Genomic DNA, 23,347 nt, shown 5'->3' on the forward strand with positions numbered 1-23,347 from the left:
TAAAAATATCTTCAATAAGATATTTTTAAATTTTAAAAATATGTTTCTTTAACAGGTTTCTATAATCCAGGAACTTGTTACTAATTATGAAGCCTCTCTTAAAACGTGTGACTTTTTTAGCCCATATGGTAAGTTTAAATTAGATTGAATTGGAATTTGATTACTCATTTCATTTTTAATCACAGTAATGCTCTTTTATGTATATTATGTGTGTGCTACCTAATGGCTACTTAATAAATGGCTTTCAAATTGGTGAGTGAAATGAGAGCACTTTCAATCTTACTTAATTTAAATTTTCCATAATCCTGTGAGATGGGAGTTAACCTTGTGCGGTTTTTGTTTGTTTGTTTGTTTTTGAGATGTAGTCTCGTCCTGTCACCCAGGCTGGAGTACAGTGGCACAGTCTTGGCTCACTGCAAGCTCCGCCTCCTGGGTTCAAGTGATTCTCCTGCCTCAGCCTCCTGAGTAGCTGGGATTACAGGTGCCTGCCACCACGCCTGGCTAAGTGTTGTATTTTTAGTAGAGATGGGGTTTCACCACGTTGGCCAGGCTGGTCTCGAATGCCTGACCTCGTGATCCACCCGCCTCGGCCTCCCGAAGTACTGGGATTACAGGCGTGAGCTACCGCACCTGGGCTTAACCTTGTTTTAACATGGGGAAACAGACTTGAGAGGTTGAATGGCTTGCCTAAGACCATGTAGTTAGTTTATATTGGAACCTATTTTTCCTGAATCCCTAAATTCTCTGCTTTTTCTACCCTCTTATTACTTTTGATCCTCTTTAGTTTGGTCCTTTGTTTCTGTATTTGTAGGAGCATATATAAATCAAGGCAACTTACTTTAGAAAACACTAGAATGTTTTCAGTCATGCACATAGTAACTTGCGGGTTCCTTATGTGTCTCTTACATATCATTACTCTTTGAGTATTTTTCTAATGTTTTTTAAGAGATGGGATCTCACTGTGTTGCCCAAGCTGAACTTCTGGGCTCAAGTGATCCTCCCACCTCAGCCTGCTGAGTGGCAAGGACTATAGGCATGTGCCACCATGCCTGGCTAATTGTGTGTGTGTGTGTGTGTGTGTGTGTCTGCAGGGGTTGGGGGAGGTTTGTAGAGATGGGATTTTGCTGTGTTGCCCAGGCTGATCTTGAAGTCCTGAGCTCTAGCGATCTGCCTGTCTCAGCCTCCCAAAGTGCTGGGATTACAGGTGTGAGCTGCCACACCCTCTTTGAGTTTTTTTAAGGCACATTCCAGACTTACTGTTTCATTTGTAAGTACCTTAGTGTGCATCTCTATTTAAAACACTTAAACAGAAGAAGTCATCAAGTGCCATGTCACACAAAACCTCTTAACATAATATCTGATAGCCAGTCCACATTCAGATTTCCCCCATTATCCAAAAGAAGTTTTTGTGTTTGGTTTATTTGAGTATAGATCCAGTTAAGGTTCACACCAAATATTTGGTTGTTATATCTCCATAATTTGATGGTTATGTCTCATTATTTTAATCTAGAACAATAACTCTCCCCTCCCTTTCAAAAAAACAGTCATTTGTTGAAAGGTCATTTGTCTTACATATCCCATATTCTGGATTTGGTTGATTGCCGTTCTCATGGTATCATTTGCTGTATTTCACTGTCATTCCTACTTCTTGTAAGTTATAGTTAGGTTTGCCTACTGGATTAGATTCAGGTTCTGTTTAAATACGGGTGGTGCTTTGTGCTTCCTGTTGTATCATATCAGGAAGCTTGAGACATTCTGGTTGTCTCTCTTTTTTGATGTTAAGATTAAGATTCAGATGTTGTCAGCCTGTTACACTCATTAAAAAGGTTCATGACAGCGGGTGGGGTGGGGGGTGGCATGGTGGCTCCACACCTGTGATCCCAACACTGTAGGGGATGCTAAGGCAGAAAGATCTCTTGAAGCCAGGATTTGGAGGCCAGCCTGGGCAACAAAGTGAGACCCTGTCTCTACAAAAAATTAAAATATTAGCCAGGTTCGGTGGTTCTCACCTGTAGTCCCAGCTGCTTGTGAAGCTGAGGCATGAGGATCACTGGAGCCTAGGAGTTCCAGGCTACAGTTAGTTATGATCATGCCACTGCACTCCAGCCTTGGTGACAGAACAAGACAAAAATTCCTCATTGGCCTCTCAGCAATTGAGGATCATTGCCTAGATCCCTTGTTGATTCTAATAATTTCTTCTGCATTCGTTAGCTGGAACTTTTCTTATAAAGAACTTTCCTTCATCAAATACTTGGTTCCCTTGAAATATAGTTTATATAAGAGGAACAGAATAGATGCTTAACTCATTGCCTTTATTTTATTATTTGTGTTTTAATGTGTGCTATAGTATGTTTGCATGTCATTTGGTCAGCTACGCTAGGAAACCTGTTTGTTTTGATGTAGCGTGGGTATATTCACTCTTTCCTCCTCATTTTTACACCAGTATGTCTTCCCTTCTGAAATCCATTTTGAGAGCTTGGTATTTCTTTTCTACTCCTCTGTAGTTAGAGGGTACAGGATGGGGAACAGGATAAAACTCAGGTAAGTGTATATATGTGACTGCTTTTTTAAGAGGACTGGGCTGTGTTTTTTCTAATTAGGTTTTTGTCAGATGGTAGGGTTGTTTCTACTTTGTCAGGTGTATCTTCTTCCTATAGGTCATAGTCTTCAACTTTGGGTATCCCTGATTTAGTATTGAGGCCTGGAAAATGGTTAGCCATGGCAGTTTGGCAGTTCTTACCTCTGCCAAAATCTTGCAGTGGTAGTTAGGAAATCTCTTTGCCAAGTTATTTTCCTTGACTTTTCCTGGTCTTGCTGCCCTTTTGCTTTCAGGCTGAGAGTTCACAGAATTAGATTGATGTATGTCCTTTCCCCAGCATTATTTCTTTGTAGTGAGACTGGGGTTAGAAGCCTGTCAAAGTACAATCTTGTTTCTCTACATGGCTGCCACTTTTTGAACTTTATGAAGTCATACCTCTTTCTTTTGAAATTAGTAGTTTTTGCTGAGTTTTTCTTGCTTATTATTATTGCAATAGTCATTTCATTATGAATTAGGAGAAAGTATGCAATTTGCTTTACATTCTTCCTATAATAATTTAATATTTGTTTGATTGCAGAGAATGGGGAGAAGGAACCCCCGACAACACTACTCTGGGTTCAGTATTACCTGGCACAGCACTTTGATAAACTTGGACAGTATTCTTTGGCTTTGGATTATATTAATGCTGCAATTGCTAGTACTCCAACTCTAATAGAATTATTCTATATGAAAGCAAAAATTTACAAGGTAAAATCTGAATCCTGTTTTTTGAGTAGTTGAAGAATCCTTGGAGTTTTTTCTTTGTGGAAACAAGTTCTAGGCACCCTGATAATCTTTTTCTAATAATTCTGTGTAGTTTCATGTTATATTAATTGTATAATCAATGTGTAATTAGATGTGTAATCATTTGATTGAGCTCTTAGTAAATGTGAACTGTAATTTTGATTTCTAAATAAATTTGACAGAAATGGTGACATTTCTTTTTTGTCTGTGTAAATTTGTAAATTATTTTCCATTTTATTATACTCATATTCTCTTGATTATAAATTGTGGTTCCTTTAATTATCTTTTATAGCATATAGGTAATCTCAATGAAGCTGCAAAGTGGATGGATGAAGCACAGTCTTTGGACACAGCTGATAGATTCATCAATTCCAAATGTGCAAAATACATGCTTCGAGCAAATATGATAAAAGAAGCAGAGGAAATGTGCTCCAAGTTCACAAGGGTAGGAAATAGCATGCATGAGCATGTAATTGTCTAAATTAAGACAGTTTGTGAAGAACTTCAGTGGAAGTTTATAAAAATTCATTTTTATTATTATTTTTTAAATCTCATTTAACCCATATCCTAAGAATGGTTTCTTACTGTGGTTGTGTATCTGTGTATGTGTTTCTGGCAGGGGATGGTTAAAAAACAATAGCAAGAGCAAAATATCTTGGTACATATATAAACAGTATGCTATACTTTAGCACTTATGTGTAAAATTTGATTTATATCTCAAATCCTTTGTCCCCCTAGTAATTTGTGACTGCTTTTTAATTCTGTCTTACTTTTAACTTGCTCATAGAGTTCTTTCTTTGTGGAACTAATTGCTCTGAACTAGTCTCTGTGACATTCAGGAATTTAAGTTTCCTGAGATAGGCTACACATCCATCCCTTTTCCCTCCTTCACCATCTCTTTATATCCTTTTCCACATAGACTTTCTGTTATAATACATGTTTATGGTTAAAAATATAAGTAGACGGCCGGGCACGGTGGCTCACGCCTATAATCCCAGCACTTTGGGAGGCCGAGGTGGGCGGATCACGAGGTCAGGAGATCGAGACCACGGCGAAACCCCGTCTCTACTAAAAATACAAAAAATTAGCTGGGCGTAGTGGCGGGCGCCTGTAGTCCCAGCTACTTGGGAGGCTGAGGCAGGAGAATGGCGTGAACCCGGGAGGTGGAGCTTGCAGTGAGCCGAGATTGCGCCACTGCGCTCCAGCCTGGGCGACAGAGCGAGACTCCGTCTCAGAAAAAAAAAAAAAAAAATATAAGTAGACTAATGGAACAGAGTAGAAAGCTCAGAAACAGATTTCACACATATTTGGAAAATGGGATATACCCAGAGATACTGTAAAAATCAGAGATGAAAATATATTGCTGGGACAATTATTTACTCCTGTTCGAGAAAAAGCCGCCAATATCCCTCTCTGTCCACTGTACACGAATCAGTTCCAGGTGGATTAAAGATCAGATATGGAAAGCAAACCTTTCACACTTACACAAGAAAATATAAAGGAGTTTATCTTTAGGATAAACTAATTATAATATAATCTAATATAATAGAAAATTTCACTGTACACGAATCAGTTCCAAGTGGATTAAAGATCAAATATGGAACGCAAACCTTACACTTATACAAGAAAATATATAGGAGTTTATCTTTAGGATAAAGAAGCATTCTTTATGCTTGAAGTAGGAAGCATTTCTTGACACCAAAAGCATAAAGTATAAAAGAAAAATTGAGGTGGGCATGGTGGCATGTGCCTATAGTCCCAGCTACCACATAGTAAATAGCAGTAGGTTCAAAGTCTTCAATGCCCTTTCCACTGTATCACAGGTTTGAAATTAAGAAGAGAGTACAAGGAATCAACATAAAACCAATTATGTTTTCAGAGAAAAGTACCACATGGAAGGCCAAGGTAGCGATAGGAAGTAAAATGCAATTAAATATGAAGTATACAGGTTGAGCATCCCAAATCTAAAATCCAAATTCCAAAATGCTCCAAAACTTGAAACTTCTTCAGCCACTGGTATGATGGTCAAAGGAAATGCTCATTGGGGCATTTTGGATTTTGGGTTTTTGGGTTTGGGATGCTCAACCGGTAAGTATAATGCAAATATTCCACAATCAAGAAGCTTTGCAACATTTCTGGTTCCAGACATTTCTGATAAGCGATACTAAATCTATGCAAAACTTAAAGAAGTTCCGTGATTTTTAAGAAAACAAAAAACCCAGTGACACTGGGAAGTGTCTTTAAAGGCACAGGAGAGTGAGAAAGAAGGTGAGAGGAGTTGGTTATTTAAGGAGAGTAGTCACCAAAATCTGTGGCTGGGCTTGCTCATAACTGCCTCTGATCATCCACTTTTGACAAGTTGCCATGCTGTATGGCAAGCTTGTTCACTTTATCCACACTAGTTTGTTGGCCAGGCAAATCCATAATGTGTGGTGAACAACATAATGAGGCAGGGGAAGAAAACTGCAAATGACCCTGAATAATCAGGATATATCTGTTTACTGATAAATAAGTGAAGGGCGCATATTTCCTTCTTGCAGATTTTTCAGTTTAGAATTTTTGTACAAAGTTGCTGATGCATGTTGGATAGTTCTAGTTGATAAACTTCTTGAAATGAAAAGTAATACAGATTTCCTCTTATAAAAATATGTGACCATTAACAAAATGGAAAATATAACACAACCATAATGAAGACAGAAAATACATCAATAATTCTGTTCACCCAGAGATAACTAGTTTTTAGACTTTTAATGTGTTCTGAAAATTGAACTGATACACAAAATGTGAGTAAAAACTGTAGACTGAAATCATTTATATAAGTGTACCTTTGCCATCCTTTCCTGGGGTCATATAAAATATATTTTAAATGTCTCTTCTAAACTGTAACAAAACTTGAGTATCCTTGCACTTAAAATTCGTTAATTTATGTCTCACACTCCTCTCAGAATTTTTATTGAGCCTGAATTAACAAATTCAGTTATTTGGTTTTGTCAGCCGACTGCAGAGGAGAAATATTAAAGTAGAAGAGTTGGCATGAAACAGGTGATGCTGATAGAAGCAGACACATGGGCACAAAGAAAGTGACAATGGAGGAGGGACACTGGGAAACCAGAAAACAGGCCTGCAACTATTACTAACAGATTTGACAAATACTGAACATACATAACAGTGACCCCGAGTCAGCAAGGAAGGCTGAAATAGCTTTTGCTTGAAAGGCAGAAGATAGACAAAACTTCATATGACTACTTTCTTAAATAGTTGAAATAAAAAATTTGGTGTTTAAAAACTAAGATTTAGTAATTTGGAGTCTTTTTATGAAGAGTGTTAAATACCCCAGCAGAGCTGGGTAAATAAGACGTTATGTATATGTGCGTTTTCCATCTGATAACTGAGATGGCTCCTAAGTGACAGGTAGCAGACAATGTGGATGTACTAGACAAAGGGATGATTCACATTCCGGGTTCGATAGAGTGGGATGGTGCAAGATTTTATCACAGTATTCAGAATGGCATGCAGTTGAAAACATATGAATTGTTTATTTCTGCAATTTTCCCTTTAATATTTTTAGACCATGGTCGACTGTGGGTAACTGAAACCATGGAAGGTGAAACCTTGGATAAGGAGAGACTATTGTAATATAAAACCATGTTTGGAAACACACTGATATATTTGCTAATTGCTGCTATTGTCATAATAGTACTGTAGCCCTAGTTGTAAAGAGGAAATGATTTTTAGTATCTGTTTCATTGTTTGCTCTCTATAGTTTTGAATGCTTCTATTTCAGGAAGGAACATCTGCCATGGAAAATCTAAATGAAATGCAGTGTATGTGGTTTCAGACAGAATGCATTTCAGCTTATCAGCGTCTGGGGAGATACGGGGATGCCTTGAAAAAATGTCATGAAGTAGAAAGGGTAAGTTGTTAGAATTTTGACTTCAGTTTTCTCTGTAAGGTGATAAAAAGCAGGTAGATTTCTACACAGGATCATCTGCCTCTTCTAACTTCTCTGGGAGCTTCATTGTGAAAAAAATTCTTGATCTTTAACCTTCTTTACGTTCAGAAGTTGTAAACAATGGATTGCTTTATTGATCCTCAAGTGATTTTGCTTTTGACATGTCTATATTTTTGTCTGAAGGAAAAAGATTGTTAGTAAACGATTATTGCTATTAACATAAATTCAAAATTTCTGTTCCCTAATTAGGCCATTATTTGATATTCATCACCACCCTAAGAGGACACACAGCTGATGGCAACCTCTTTCCCCTTTAAAACATCAGGATCTGGTCCGCAGTCAGCCTCTCTCCAGTTTGTCTTCCCAGGATATTTGCTCTCACATTCAGTATTCTGTATAACAATCTATGGCCAGTTTGCAGGCTTATTTTATTGCTTGCTTTTAGGATTATGTGTGTGATGTGCCTTAGTGAGGGGACTTTTCTTTTCCTTTGTGTGAATTTTTGTTTTCCTGTTCTTTGTCATCTCTGAAGCACTCTCCTTCCACATGGACCACAGGAGGAAAAGAGCCGCAAATGCACCCCTGAGGCAGTCCTCAGCAGCCCTCAGTTGTTGGGGGCAATCGGCACCACTGTTCCCATCCTGACGCAGTATAGAACCACAGGCATCGTAGTCAGGTGAGCCTGATGTCTGCACCATGGCAGTCACTTTGGCCTTTTTCCCATGTGAAACTTCTGAGATTACCCACAAGGAAGGCTAAATTTTAGGGGGTGGCTTTTGATGGGGACTGGAACTAGGATTATACCCAAGCATTTTTAGAAATAACCTAATTTTTGTTCTGTTTTTGTTTTTTGTTTGTTTGTTTTTCATGCCCTTTTAAGCCTGGGCTTGATGGCTGTATCTCTGGGGAAAATCCTCCTCATCTTCTCCTTGAAAAATATAAAGCCCTTGGGATGATAGGTGAAATACCCAAGCATTCTAGTTTAAATCAGGCTCTTGTTTCCTTCATAAAACCACAGATCACTAGCTTGTTACACTCCCTAGAGGACCATTATTTTAAGAGCATTCTGCTTGTTATTAAGGAAAGATACATTTTTATTAACTAGGACATTCCCAGTGAGAGGTAAATTGTTTCCCATATGAAGAGGCTGCTAGGCACTTACGAATTAGTAATTTCAGCAAGACCGTAACTAGAAACTTACCAAATTTTTTGTTTAAATGGAATTTGAATATCCTAAAGATCATTATAGTTGTGAACTTCTTGAACTTAAATTCCATTTCTTCTAATATTGATGACTATATTGCTTTATTTTTTTAAATAATTTTTGAGAATTTTTAGAATATGATAAGTGGATCTTCCATGACTAAGTTTCATTTAGATTATGCTTTCCCTTAAATTTTTAGTGATTTTGGCTGAGTTGCATGGAAAAAAAATTCTGTAATGTCAGAAAATCTACTGACAGAGTTCAAGAAATTAATTGGTAAAAAGCATTTTTGAAGAAGGAAACTACAGGAAAATCATTGGTTGTCACAGATTAAAATGGCAGAAATCATCACCCTCTGGTCATGTTACATAATTATTATCGCTAGAAACTTTAGGGTTTACTGTTAACATTTGAGATTAGAAAGAAGTAGAAACATAAACAAGAAAAGAATCTACTCTTATGCCAATTGTAAGCTAGTCTAAAATGAATATATCCCTACTAAAAGCAAATAAGACAACTCTTTTATAGTTATTATGTATATTCTACATGTGTGCTTATATGTAGTAGAAATGTATTTCGTATAAATAGGGTGACTAGGTTGATGGGATGATTAATGCTTCTTAATTTTTAATATAATCTAAATTTTCTAATATCTAAAATTCTTAATGGTATCTAATTGGAAGGATTTAGGAGTAATTACAAGCTTCAGATTTATTATGATAGGTATCTACATGAGTTACCTTATGCCTGGGTTTTAAATATTTTAGTAAGGACACAGACACCTTTCAGAAATAAAACTTTGCAGTTTACCTTCTAAATAGAAGGTTAGTGAATTGCGAAATAGTTCAAATAAGGGTTAGGTCTTTATTCTGCTTTGAAGAAGTCATTCAAGAGTTCTTTTGTTGAAGGCAGTTTCAGTCAGGATACATACTGCTTTGAGCTCTTAGTAATTGGATTTGAAAAGTTAGAATTCTAGAATAAGCTAGTGTAGTATCTTTTCTGTTTTCATCTTGCCCCCCCGCCCCATAAGATTTTAGGGTTTATATTTTAAGGTTTTGTAGTCCAACCCAATCTGATGTTTGAAACTTGACTTTTATTAAAACAAACAGAACAACCTTCTTCAAAATATTAGATTTAAACTTGTGGTTCAGAATAACATTTTAATCTATTTTATCTTTCAAGAATTGAGTTTTCTTTCTTTCCATTTTTTTCTTTTACTATTAGACTTCTAGTGATTGGATTATCATTATTTTAGAATACTGACTTAGATATGAAACAGGGCAACAATATATATATTTCTAACTCTTGATAAGACCTAGGACTTCTGATAGATCTAAACTATAGGAAGATCATAACTTTATCTTCTATTGTATCTTAATCTTTATCAAATTGATAACATGCTTTGTAACAACAGATTCTCTATTAAGTAAATTGAGTTGCTTATTTTCCTAGTTGACCTGGTTATTATTTTTTAAATCCGGAGGTTTTTGTTGCCGTTCTCTGTGTAAGCTCTTATTAGTCACATCCGGGAACTCTGAGACGTAGTGGCAAGGAGAATCTGGTCTAGAAGAGAGGGCCTAATAAGGAATTCCTTAAAAAAATAAAAACACTACACTCTAAAGCTGTGAACGGCTTTTCTTAATTCTTGCTTGGGGGAGAGAGTTAAGGGCATGAGCTGTATGTTAAGATTTGAATACGTAGTTTTCTGCAGTGAGCTAAGTGATTTTTGTCATGCCCTTCATGTTTGGCCAAAAGGTACAGGGAAACTAACTTTATCTGTTGGTGTTGTGTAGCATATTTTTGTGTTTTACAAATTTAGAGACTAAAAAATCAACCCAAGGGGGGCTTCATGGTGTTAGAGTAGTTCTGTGTTTCTTATGGTAGTGGTTACATGAATCTACAAATGATAAATCACATAGAACTATACACACATTGTACCAATGTCACTTTCTTGGTTTTGATACTGTATTGTAGTTATGTAGGCTGTAACCTTTGGGGGAAACTGAGGGAAGGGTATACAGGACCTTTGCTACTTCCTCTGTATCTATAACCCAAAACAAAAAGTTAAAAAAAAATTCAACCCAAGATTATTTAGTTGTTTCTATATAGTATTCTGCAATACACTGTTTTTTCCAAAAGCAAATATTACAATCACCTGTAGCTGCAGTATCCCACTTGTTTTTAATTTAGCCATATTCTGTTTATCACCATTAGTTTATTATGGAGTGATTAACAAGCCAGATTTGCTTGAGGCTGAGTGGGTTCGCAAGACACAGTGCTTTCAGTGGAAAAACTGAGAGAGCCTCTGGCAAACTAGGATAAGTTGGTCACCCAATTTATGGAAGACATTAACTGGAGAGAGGCAGCCTATGGGCTGTTACTGATAAAGAGGTGGCTTAAATATTTATGGTTACATACGGCCCCCTCCAAGACTTGACTTAAAATCTCTGTCTATTAATGCTGCTAGGAATATCTCTTGAAGTTTGTCATCTGCCTTTTTTCAGATGTTTCTCGACCTAAAAGAATGTCCTGTAATCTCTTAGATGTTTTCATCTGATTATGTGTTCCAGGACTTCTAGCGCCGCCATTTTTCCTTAGTTAACTGTATTGAATTTTTAAAATATTCTTGTGCTAGTTATAACTTGATTTACATTAAGAGAAACCACTAACAACTTTATGAAATATGTAATCCTTTGATTTAAAAAAAAAAGTTCATGTTAATATTTACTATTTGATTTTATTGGTGGGAAAGATGCAGTTTTCAAATATAACATCATTAAAGCATGGCTTTTTAGTCATAAACTAATGTGAAATGTTCACTTTTTCTGTTTCTTGCCCTCCATACTATGTACTTTTATTCTTATTATAATTTTTCTCTTAAAGTCTCAGGTACTTAATGTAATTCTGTATATAGTGTGTTTCTAATTACCAAGATAATTATCAGATGATTATGGACAATTACTAATATGTCCTCTGCGGAGTGACTTAACTATCCCCAGGACAGAGGGAACATGAACTAGTAGGAAAGCTTGATCTATATTGGTGTATTGAATCACTCATTTTTCTACATGATTTTAGAAAAACTAAAGTATGAAAAAAGAGAGAAGTCAGAGATGGAAATGCATGCAGGGGAAACAGTATTATAAGATTGTTTTGTTGGGGGAGGGGCAGAGGGTTAGTGTTAACCTTCGTGGAAGGGATTAGTTCTTAACCTCTTTTGGCCACGGATCCATTGCAAATTGGATGAAAGCTTTGAGCTGTCTCCTTAGGAAGAAGTTTTTATGCTTGTTTATACATAGACTCCAGTTTTAGAACTTCTGCTAAAATGGAATGTAGGTAGTTAATGGGAGCTTATTGAGTAAGAGAAAACTATAAAGTTCTGTATTTATATAACAGTTTACTGTTGAAAATGAACTTTAAAATACATTATTTGATCCTTAAACAACCTTAAGAAATTGGCTGTATGGATTTCTTTATTCTTAACTTAGATTAAATAATTGTCTAGGAAATTAAAAGGCTTATTCAAGGTTGCATCCCTAATAAGAAGCTTATCTCTTGAGTGGGCAAATACTGTGCTTATTGAATGTCTGCTATGTATTAGGCCCTGTGGCAGGCAGTGGGTAAGGATTGCCCTTGAAAAGGGTAGAGTTGAGTAGAGCAGTCAGATTTGTAAATATTTAGTGTGAACCTACACATATCTAGTCTTCATTCAGAGCTCTGTTTAACTGTGCCATGCTGGGTTTTAGGGAATATGGAGAAAGAGTATTTCATTAAAACTAAAATATTAATACATACTAATTTTCAGGTTTAAAAAATAACCTGATCTTTTGACTTATGTAGAAGTTGAGTATCATCACAAAACATGATTTGTAGGGAATGGGCATGGTTTGTAGGAAGAGAAAGTTCAAGTTGAATGCCAAAAAAAATTCATATCCTTTATAGTGTTAAACATTGGAGAGGGCAGCTAAGTGAAAATTGTGACTGTTTAAATTGTTTTTTGGGCTTTTTACAATTTTTTTTTTCAAAAGGTAGACAATATTGACATAAATGTAAAGGTTAATTTTGTGATTTTTGTTTTTAAGCATTTTTTTGAGATAACTGATGACCAATTCGACTTCCATACATACTGCATGAGAAAGATGACCCTTCGTGCCTATGTTGACCTTTTGAGATTAGAAGATATACTCAGAAGACATGCCTTTTATTTCAAGGCTGCTAGATCAGCGATTGAAATATACTTGAAATTGTATGATAATCCCTTAACCAATGAAAGCAAACAACAAGAAATAAACTCAGGTAACTGAATAGGAACTTAAAAGATTTTAAAAGGACACTAAATTTCAGAATGCCATTAGCGTAAACAATACACAGAAAAATATTAATATATTGTCTGTTGGAGTTGAAGACAAACATTAGATAACTCATATGCCAAAAAACAAAAATGTTGCAGAGAGAGTTAAAAAAAATGGGATGATATTCTGTAGCTGATGCTTCTAAATTACTTTAATGGAACAACTTGGAATTTTTTTTATTTTTGTCTTCAGAAAGACCAATTTAAGAACTGGGTATGGTGGTTCACGCCTGTAATCACAGCACTTTGGGAGGCCAAGGCAGGCAGATTATTTGAGGCCAGGAGTTCAAGACCAGTCTGGGCAACATAGCATGACCTCTGTTGCTATAAAAATTTTAAAAAGATGAGTTTAGGAAACATAGAAATGTCTGTGGACTGGTTTTTTTCTTTCTTTTTTAAAAAATTGTAACTGAAAATAGCTTTGAGTTCCTTAGGGAAAAATATATAATCTTAAAATTTCTAGTTCCTACCTTATTAAAAATAAGAATATCAGAATATCTGTACAGTTTTTTATTCACTAGAATGTTAATATCTAGGAATATTTGAGAAATAGTTAGCATGAAATGGGCCTAGATAACTATCTCAGATATTCCTAGGTAACTGTTCGTTTCTAATATTTATATAGTGTTTAGAGATCACAGGTGTTTATATGTATTATCTCACTTATTCTTGAAAGACTTGATACTGAGAAGGACAAAGTGATTTCCCTGGAGTCATGTATTGTGTAGGAGGCAGAACTGGGCTACAACTGGTCAATTTTAATTAATGCAACATTTACTGGCTGTCCTTTGTGTGCCCGATTTTGTGCTAGTCACTGGGGAAACACTTTCTAAAAACTTTTATATGGGTTGCCTCTGCATCCCTCCTTGCCCAGCCAAAAAACAGAAAAAAAAAGTATACAGCTGGCCCTCCATTTTTGTGGGTTCCACATGGGTGGATTCAATCAACCACAAACCAAAAATATGTTTTTTTAAATTGCGTCTGTACTGAACATGTCCAGACTTTTTTTTTTTGTCATTATTAGTATTTCCTGAACAATGCAGTGTAACAGCTGTTTACATAGCATTTACATTATTTTAGGCATACCTATAGACCATAATATAATTTATGAAAAAGTGAAGTCATTATATGCAACTTAAAGCAAAAGGAAGGTGAAAGATTTAAAGCGATCTAATTAAAAGTGTACAGGAGGATGTGCATAGGTTGTATACAAATACGGTGTCATTTTATATCACAGGCTTGAGTTATCAGTGGACTTTGTGGAGGTGGGGGTCGTGAACCAATCCCCCACTGATACCAAGGGACAACCATACTAACAGTATGTATTACAGAAGAATATGAGGAAAATGCAAACATTGACTCAGAATTTTTGTTCATTTGGATATTTGTAGAAAACTTGTCAGCCAAAGAATTGAAGAAAATGCTTAGCAAGCAGAGAAGAGCTCAGAAAAAGGCTAAACTAGAAGAAGAAAGAAAGCATGCAGAAAGAGAACGTCAACAGAAAAATCAAAAGAAAAAAAGAGATGAAGAAGAAGAAGAAGCCAGTGGCCTTAAGGAAGAACTTATACCTGAAAAATTAGAAAGGGTGAGATGGGTTTTACTATCTTTGTTATTTGGTAAAATTTATGCTATTTGGTTCCGTTCTGACAGTTAACATGATCTATTTAAATCTGTAAGAAGCCATTTGAAATATTTCGAGGTTTTTACAATAGCAGTCAATTATCTTTGAGTGACAATATACAAATTTTAGCTAATGCAAGTTATACATAGAATTGCAATTGTGGCAGGCAGAGTAATGGCCCTGCAAAGGTGTCTGTGTTCTGATCCCCCCAGCCTGTGAATATATAACCTTACATGGCAAGGGAGAATTAAGGTGGGAGATGGAATTTGTGATTGTAATGAATTGACCTCAAGATAGAGAGATCAGCCTGGATTGTCCATGTGGTCCTAATATCATCAAAAGGGACCTTAAAAGTTGAGGATACCAGCAGCAGAGGTCAGAATGATGCAATGTGAGGAGGACTCAACCTGCTGTTTCTGGCTTTGAAGATGGAAGGAGGGTGCCACAAGCTAAGGAATGTGGGCAGTCTAGAGAAGCTGAAAAAGGCATTGAACGGATTCCCCCCTTCGAATCTCCAAAGGAGAATGCAGTCCTGCTGACACCTTGATTGTAAGCCCAGTGAGACTGTGTTGGGCTTTTAACCTATAAGAACTATAACGTAATAATTGTGTTGTTTTAAGTCAATAAATATTTGGTAATTTGTTACAGCAGCAATACAATTGTCCATTACATATGGAATCATCTCACCTTATATGTCATACTAGAAATGTTTTAGCTACAAAGAGATAGCACCTCCAGGATTTTCTCAAGTGTTAATAGTTGTTTTGGGATCAGATTTAAGGAAATACTTAGTTTTCTAGTTTATTCACTGTAAGTCTAGTACAGTTGGCCTTTGAACAACGTAGGTTTGAACTTTGAGGGTCCAGCAAAGGATGGTTTGATAATTCTAGAAAGATGTTTGGGTTAAAAAATGTCCAGATAACAGAAGAATCAACTTCTCACCAAGAGCCAGCAGAGAAGTTCCAGATGCCATTGAGAAAATCATTGAGGAGAAGGGGTATCTGCCTGAACAGGTTTTTAATGTAGAAAAAAAGTGCTCTATCACAGGAAAAAATAAAAGCCACAAAGGACATCTATTAATAAGGAAAATAAACGAGCACCAGGATTTAAGGCAGGAAGGGATAGGCTAACTACACCATTTTGTGCAAATGCAGTTGGGATTATGACCATGGCTGCCTTTATCTATAAAGCTACTAAGCCCTGAGCCTTGAAGGGAAAAGATAACAGCTGCCAGTCTTTTGGTTTCACAACAAGAAGGCTTGGACAGTGAGAAACCTTTTTCTGGATTGATTCCATCAATGCTTTGTCTCTGAAGTGAGAAAGTACCTTGCCAGTAAGGGACTGCCTTTTAAAGTTCTTTTGATACTGGACAGAACCCCTGGCTGTCCAGAACCTCATGAATTCAACTCCAAAAGTGTAGAAGTGGCCTACCTGACCCCAAACATGTCTCTAATTCCGCCTCTAGATTAGATCAGGGGTCATAAGGACCTTTAAGGCTCATTACGCCTGGTACTCTATGGAAAGGATTTTCAACGCTGTGGAAGAGAACCCCAGTAGTACCTTATGAAAGTCTGGAAGGATTACATCATCAAGGATGCCATCATTGTTAACAGAAAAAGCCTTGAAAGCCATCAAGCCCGAAACAATAAATCCCTGCTGGTGTCCAGATGTTGTGTACAACTTCACAGGATTTATGACAGCCAATCAAGGAAATCATAAAAGAGACTGTGGATATGGCAAACAAACAAAAAAAGTGGAGATGGCGGTAAAGGGCTTCAAGATTAGGGAACCTGGAGAAATTCAAGAGCTAATAGATGCCACACCAGAGGAATTAATAGAAGGCAACTTGATGGAGATGAGTGCTTCCAAACCATTGCCAGATGATGAGGAAGAAGACATAGAAGCAGTAGTGCCAGAAAACAGATGGACATTAGACATTCTGGCAGAAGGGTTCCAATTATTCAAGACTATTTTTTGACTTTTATGACATGGACCCTTCTATGATACAGGCATTGAAACCAAAGCAAACAGTGGAAAGATTGGTACTGGACAGAAATATTTTTAAATAAATGAAAAAGCAAAAAAATTGTAATGTGCTTACATAAAGTTAGATGGAATGTGCCTGCCTCTTCTGCCTCCCTTTCCACCTCCTTCACCCCTGCCATCCTTGAGGTAGCAAAACCAGCCCCTCACTCTTCAGCCTACCCAACATGAAGACAAGGATGATCCACTTCTACTTAATGAGTAGCAAATATATTTTCTCTTCCTTATGACTTTTTTTTTTTTGAGACGGAGTGTCGCTTTTTCACCCAGGCTGGAGTGCAGTGGCTCAATCTCGGCTCACCGCAAGCTCTGCCTCCCGGGTTCACGCCATTCTTCTGCCTCAGCCTCTCCGAGTAGCTGGGACCACAGGCGCCCGCCACCACGCCCGGCTAATTTTTTGTATTTTTTTTAGTAGAGACGGGGTTTCACCGTGGTCTCGAATGACTTTCTTAATAACATTTTAATTTCTATAGCTTACTTTATTGTAAGAATACAGTATATAATACATTTAACATACACAATATGTGTTAATCAGCTGTTCATGTTACTGGTAAGGCTTCCAGTCAACAGTAGGCTATTAGTAGTGAAGTTGGGAGAGTCAGAAGTTACACATAGATTTTCAACTGCATGAGGAGGGGTCAGCTCCCCTAATGCTCATATTGTTCATGGGTCAACTGTATTATAAGCATTTTAAATTTTATTACCATCTCCTTACTATTTGATGCCATTTTGTCTCCTTACTTTAAATGTTTATAGTATATAGGGGATTGTCAGTACATGATGTACCATCTCTTTAAGTCTGTGGAATAACTTTATGTATTTTTTTGTTTTAATAAAATGATCTTGATTCTGTAACCAGAAACAAAGCTATTTCTGTTTTGAAAAGTATTGATTGTGTACTTTGAATTTATTTACAGATGATTGTTAAATGTTTTCTTGTTATTGGGTTTTATAAAGAAAGCTGTCTAAATTACTTTAGACATATGTTAATATAAAATATTAGGAGAAATTTGACTTGTGCTGATGTTTTTTAAATAATTTTCCTTTCTGTTTCAAAATAGGTAGAAAATCCATTAGAGGAAGCCGTTAAATTCCTTATACCTCTTAAGAACCTTGTTGCTGATAACATTGACACTCATCTGTTAGCATTTGAAATATATTTTAGAAAAGGTAATAAATAGTTTGAGTTCAGTTTTTAATCTTTAATTATATTTGTGACCATATTCAGTGTCATCTTTGTCAGTTAGATCTATTTTTGTTTCTTAGATTTTCATTTTAGCCTTCTACAAAGGCTCTTTTCCTTGGCTACTCAAAACTTAGGTTGGTAATAAATTACAATAGTACTATCAAATCCAGTGTAAGAATAGTTTGAACAACCGTACAAATTGTCTACCTGAAGCAATTTTTATGATTTTTCAAGCTTTTCTTTAGAAAGCCATAGTTGACTTTGATAGCCAGAGTCAACTTTAATTTTGCTTACAAGTGTTATAAAAAAGGTAGCGTCTTGTTGAACTTAAGTGAGACTAAAATAAAGTGAGGAAAATACTGTGTAAGTATTAATGCTATTACTTTTGTATTTTTTCTGACACAGGAAAGTTTCTGTTAATGCTGCAGTCTGTCAAACGAGCTTTTGCCATCAACAGTAATAACCCATGGTTACATGAATGTTTAATTAGATTTTCTAAATCTGGTAAGTATAAAAAAGAACCATATTTACATTTATGAATTATTTCTAAGGGGAGGAGGTTGTTAAATCACTGTTGATCTGATAAGTATTTAATAACCCTCTCTTTGTGAAGTAAAAAGCCCTGATTTGTATTTTCATGATACAGATCCTCTGATCATGGCCCAAGCTGTCAATGGGATCCCACTGAGAGAAGCAAATATAAGTTGTCTTACATTAAGCTGGTGGACATTAAAGAGATTTGCAATAACTTAAAGCAAAATAAATAATAATGATTTACATAGTAGTTAAATGAACATGTGTCTATAAAATAAACATGTTAGCCAAGAGATGGTAGAAATTAGTACATTTTTAGGCTAGGATGTATTTATATTCCAAAGGAAGAATAATAATTGTACTATGTAAAATCAAGTTTAATAATAAAGGTTTTTGGTTTTTTTTTTTTTTTGAGACAGTCTTGCTCTGTTGTCTAGGCTGGAGTGCAATGGCACGATCTTGGCTCACTGCAACCTCCACCTCCCGGGTTCAGGCAATTCTCCTGACTCAGCCTCTTGAGTAGCTGGGACTACAGTTGTGTGTCACCACGCCCGGCTAATTTTTATATTTTTAGTAGAGACGGGGTTTCACCATGTTGGCCAGGCTGATCTCAAACTCCTGACCTCAAGTGATCCGCCCGCCTCAGCCTCCCAAAGTGCTGGGATTACAGGCATGAGCCACTGCGCCCAGCCATAAAGGGTTTTCAATAGGTTTCTCTTTTCAAAGGACAGATCAAAAACAAAAAATCCAAATGTTTTTGTTTTTATAGTGTCTAATCATAGTAATCTTCCAGACATTGTGAGCAAAGTTCTATCTCAAGAAATGCAGAAAATATTTGTCAACAAGGATTTGGAAAGTTTTAATGAGGATTTTCTGAAACGTAACACTACCTCTCTTCAGCATCTACTTTCAGGTTTGTATGTAGCCCCCAGGGTTAAAATACTTATGGAAAAAGCGAACAAAGAGAAAGTTTTGACACCCCCAAATTTAAAGCAAATGAACAGTACTGTGTGTAAGTATGGGGAGAGAAATGTGGACAAATTTAATGTTATGTTCAATAATAGGGGAAGCAGGGATGGATTCATAGGATGTAATACCAGATTTAAAGTGATGTTTATTCAAAGGGTTTGTAATAACAGGGGCAAATACTTTTATAATAAATGTGCGGGATTGAACATACAATATAATCTCAACTATGCATGGGAAAAAGGCTGAAAGGAAGTGTCTACGAAAGCTTTAATGTTGATTTGGGGTGTGTGGTTATAAATGATTTTTTTCTTTTTTTTTTTTTTCTTTGAAATGGAGCCTCACTCTGTTGCCCAGGCTGGAGTATGTTTTTTCTTCTAATTTATAGGAGAAATATAAACTGTGTTTCATTTTTTAAAATTTTACTTTCTTTTTGAATATGCAAACATTTTCCTGTTTTCCCCGCCCCTACTCTCCTCCTCTATGACAGTAATTTATTCCTTAGATGTTTTATTTTAGAGTATCTTTTTTCATAGTTTTGGCTGAAATACTGATTGTTGCCACAGGGCAGTCCATATTTACATTCTGAATTTTATTTCTAAGGGGAGGAAGTTGTTAAGTCACTGTTCATCTGATAAATGTTTAATAACCATCTTTTTGTGAAGGAAAAAGCTCTGATTTGTAGTGTATTTTCATGATATAGATACTCTGATCATGGCCTATCAATGGGATGCTACTGAATAGGAGGTAGGGAAGAAATGTCACACTTGGCTCTCTTGAGCTGATAGGAGCCAGCTCCAGCTTACCACTGATTAAACACTTAAAACCATATTTTAAGTCACTGGCCAGTTGATATCACATAAAATGTAAAGTATAGGTGTTTATTCATTTTGAAATGCCTTGGTATTTCAGGTGCTAAAATGATGTATTTTCTGGACAAGTCAAGGCAGGAGAAAGCAATTGCTATAGCCACTAGACTAGATGAAGCTATAAAAGATAAAGATGTAAAGGTAAGTTTTTTGCATTGGCTGATTTGTGCTTACACAGTGATCTAACAAAACGTGTCTTTACAGCATAATTCTTAAGTAGGCCTTCAGAATTATGCCTGGATGTTAATCCCAGCTCTATCAATTATGAGATGTGTAACTTTAGGCAAGTTATGTCTCTTAGCTTCTTTTTCCTCATTTTTAAGATGAGGGTGAAAATACTACTGCTCTCACAGAATCCATGTGAGAGTTAACTGAAATAATAAAACGTGAAGTGCTTAGTGAATGGCACGTTGTTAAGTACTCAGTAAATGTGAGCTATTGTTAGTAAAGGACACTGATTTTTAGTGATCACAGTTTTAAAATGTTCTCTTTTTCAGTTATTAGAATTTTACTGCCTTTTTTGGGGTTGATTTTTTAATGTGCCTTTTTTGAGGTGATTGCTTACTGTGTAGATTGTAAGGCATTATTTTAGACTGAGGCAGCTTTCTCAATTTGATTAACACATTGCATCTTTTGATTAAAGTGGTTATTAACCGCGAGCTTATTATTTTTAAATAATTTGTGTTTTCCTTTTGTTTCACTAGACATTAATAAAGGTTTCTGAAGCACTGCTTGATGGCAGCTTTGGGAACTGTAGTTCCCAATATGAAGAATATAGGATGGCCTGTCATAACCTGCTTCCTTTTACATCTGCCTTCTTGCCTGCTGTGAATGAAGTCGACAGTCCTAATGTGGTACTGAACCATACAGCTAATTATGATGTCTTGGCAAATGAAATTTGAAATCTTCTAGAAAGTAGACGCCTATAGACTCAAAGCTGAATTGAGATCAGGGTTTCTTTTCCAGGGTGTATTTTAATATACGTATGAAATGAAATATTTGGTTAGGATTTTTAAATGGCATATTCTGTAAGCTTGTTTTGTTCCTTACCTGACCTGCCAATTTACATAACCATCTGTTAAAATTACCTGTTCATTCTTACACAGTTTTGTGGTAGCTCCTGTTGCTTCTGTATAATTATGGTAATTTCTTACTAAGCTAAGTTGTATACAACTCCACTGTATTATTTTCTTTAGATTCTGATTTCAGGATCTGTGCATTGAGTCCTTGTCTGTTTTATTGTTTATTTGCTTGCTTTTTAATTAAAGCACATCAGTTTTAAAGTGTTAACTATATGTTGAAAACAATATGGAGGCTGGGCGTGGTGGCTCACACCTGTAATCCCAGCACTTTGGGAGGCCCAGACTGGCGGATCACCTGAGGTCAGGAGATCGCGATCAGCCTGGCCAACATGGTGAAACCCCTTCTCTACTGAAAATACAAAAATTAGCCAGACGTGATGGCACGCACCTGTAATGGAGCTGAGGCAGGAGAATTGCTTGAACCTGGGAGGTGGAGGTTGCAGTGAGCTGAGATCACTGCACTACAGCCTGGGCGACAGAGCAAGACTCCATCTCAAAATAAAGGAATTCCTCTTGGCAGATACTGAAATTTATTTTAAAATTTAATTCGTCCTTTTTTCATTGTAATATTTCATGGTTTACTATTTCCTTTGTAGTATTCATGAAAATGGTATTTTCTGGTTGAATAAGGGTACTCTAGTTTTATGTAGGTGATTTCAGAATGTGAAGGCTGGTTTGTGGAAATTCACTGGTAAAATTGTTGCATATCTCTCTCTCCCAGTCTTAAAAGCACACAGGCAAGAATTAATGCTTTCTTAACTAAGTTACTTCGAGTGTTAACAAGTAGCTTATACTGAGGTGTGCTTCAAGGAGCATTATAGGGCAGAAAACAAATTAAAATGAAACATTGTTATTCTTATAGCCATGCATTGACCATTAAATGCATTTTTATATCTCAGCAAAATGAGATTTGAAACTCATTAGTTTAACTCTTAAAACATAGTGTTGTTAAACAGTATTTTTTGGGGGCGGGTGGATAGCTTTTTGTTCTATCTTGTACAGAAAACAGTAATGGACTCACTCATGTTCAGAACCTTGTAAATATGTCTGTAATATTAATGCTTCCCTTTATTAAGACAAATATACATTCAAAAAGGGAGATTTTATTTAGACACACGTTTTCTTTTCACCCTAATCTATTTAGATTCATACTTATTGAGACGGGAAAAACTCACTGTAAAATAATGCCCACCTAGATAATGCTATAATAAATTATTTTGTACACAGTTGCTTATTTATGTTTGTGTTTTGTTACTGTTTCACATTACCAGTATTTTCTGCAAAATGTTCTTCGAGGAAGTAACTTAATCACCTTAATCTTTTCAGGTTTTATGAAAAATGTAATTCTCAGTAACTACCTACAAAGTATGTTTTTGTGCTGCAGTAGCTTGTCTTTTAGTATTTTAATAATTTTGTAACTACAGATGATCACTGGTTTAGGATGGTTTGAGTTATGATTTTTCAACACTACCATGGTGCGAAAGTGATATGCTTCAGTAGAAACTGTACTTGGAGTTTTGAATTTTGGTCTTTTCCTGGGCTATGATATACAATACAATACTTTTACATAAGATACTCAATATTTTATTATAAAATAGGCTTTGTGTTCAATGATTTTGACCAATTGTAGGCTAATGTAAGTGTTCTAAGCACATTTAAGGTAGGCGAGGCTAAGCTATGATGTTCAGCAGGTTAGGTATATTAAATGCGTTTTTGATTTATGAATTTGTCAACTCACAACAGGTTTATTGAGACATAACCCTGGCATAAGTCGAGGAACATCTGTAGTTCATCTTTGTCATGAAGTATCCTGACACATAATTCATGTTACTTTCAGCAAAATGACATTTGCATAAAATATGCCACTCATAATGTGGAAATTGTGCGTTCAGCAACAGCCTTTTAAAAAGTATTTCATTGGAGCCATTTAGAGTTTGAGAGTTCTGGGGCAGATGCAGTTGAGATGTGAGTAGTAAAATTTGAGGTACGTGCATGGGAGGCAAGGTAAAGGGACACTGAAATTAGTGAAAACAGTAGTGTATTGGTCAGTATATACTGGTTCCATTCTCCTTCCTGTCTGCGTTCCACTTCGAGTATAAAATAAACATCATAAACCTGGGACATGGGCAGGAATCTTCGTTAGGATAAGGAAGGCAGGGTGTGTCGTGTCTCTCCACCCTGTACCTTTACCATTCCCCCAACCTTGGGAGAGGCCTT

General features: G+C 36.2%; 1 protein-coding gene across 9 annotated transcripts in view; it reads left to right on the plus strand.

Annotated features, from left to right (window-relative positions):
- NAA16 (N-alpha-acetyltransferase 16, NatA auxiliary subunit) overlaps positions 1 to 22,356 on the plus strand; it is a 66,538-nt gene extending 44,182 nt beyond the window's left edge. The window contains exons 10-20 of one of the 9 annotated variants that reach the window (XM_055245384.2): positions 56 to 128; positions 3,117 to 3,286; positions 3,615 to 3,767; positions 7,107 to 7,235; positions 12,561 to 12,774; positions 14,221 to 14,414; positions 17,555 to 17,663; positions 18,085 to 18,183; positions 18,983 to 19,126; positions 20,092 to 20,189; positions 20,753 to 22,356. In XM_055245384.2, coding sequence (XP_055101359.1) covers positions 56 to 128; positions 3,117 to 3,286; positions 3,615 to 3,767; positions 7,107 to 7,235; positions 12,561 to 12,774; positions 14,221 to 14,414; positions 17,555 to 17,663; positions 18,085 to 18,183; positions 18,983 to 19,126; positions 20,092 to 20,189; positions 20,753 to 20,950 — 1,581 coding nt within the window. In that variant the 3' untranslated portion in view covers positions 20,951 to 22,356. Of the gene's footprint in view, positions 1 to 55; positions 3,516 to 3,614; positions 3,768 to 7,106; positions 7,236 to 7,523; positions 7,951 to 12,560; positions 12,775 to 14,066; positions 14,417 to 17,554; positions 17,664 to 18,084; positions 18,184 to 18,982; positions 19,127 to 20,091; positions 20,190 to 20,752 lie in introns of those variants that run through there. The other 8 variants (XM_063619043.1, XR_008651479.2, XR_010116005.1 and 5 more) reach the window with 8 other exon arrangements.
- The last annotated feature ends 991 nt before the right edge of the window (positions 22,357 to 23,347 follow it).

The sequence above is a fragment of the Symphalangus syndactylus genome, chromosome 15 (assembly GCF_028878055.3).
Source record: "Symphalangus syndactylus isolate Jambi chromosome 15, NHGRI_mSymSyn1-v2.1_pri, whole genome shotgun sequence".
In the NCBI taxonomy this organism is placed as follows: domain Eukaryota; kingdom Metazoa; phylum Chordata; class Mammalia; order Primates; family Hylobatidae; genus Symphalangus; species Symphalangus syndactylus.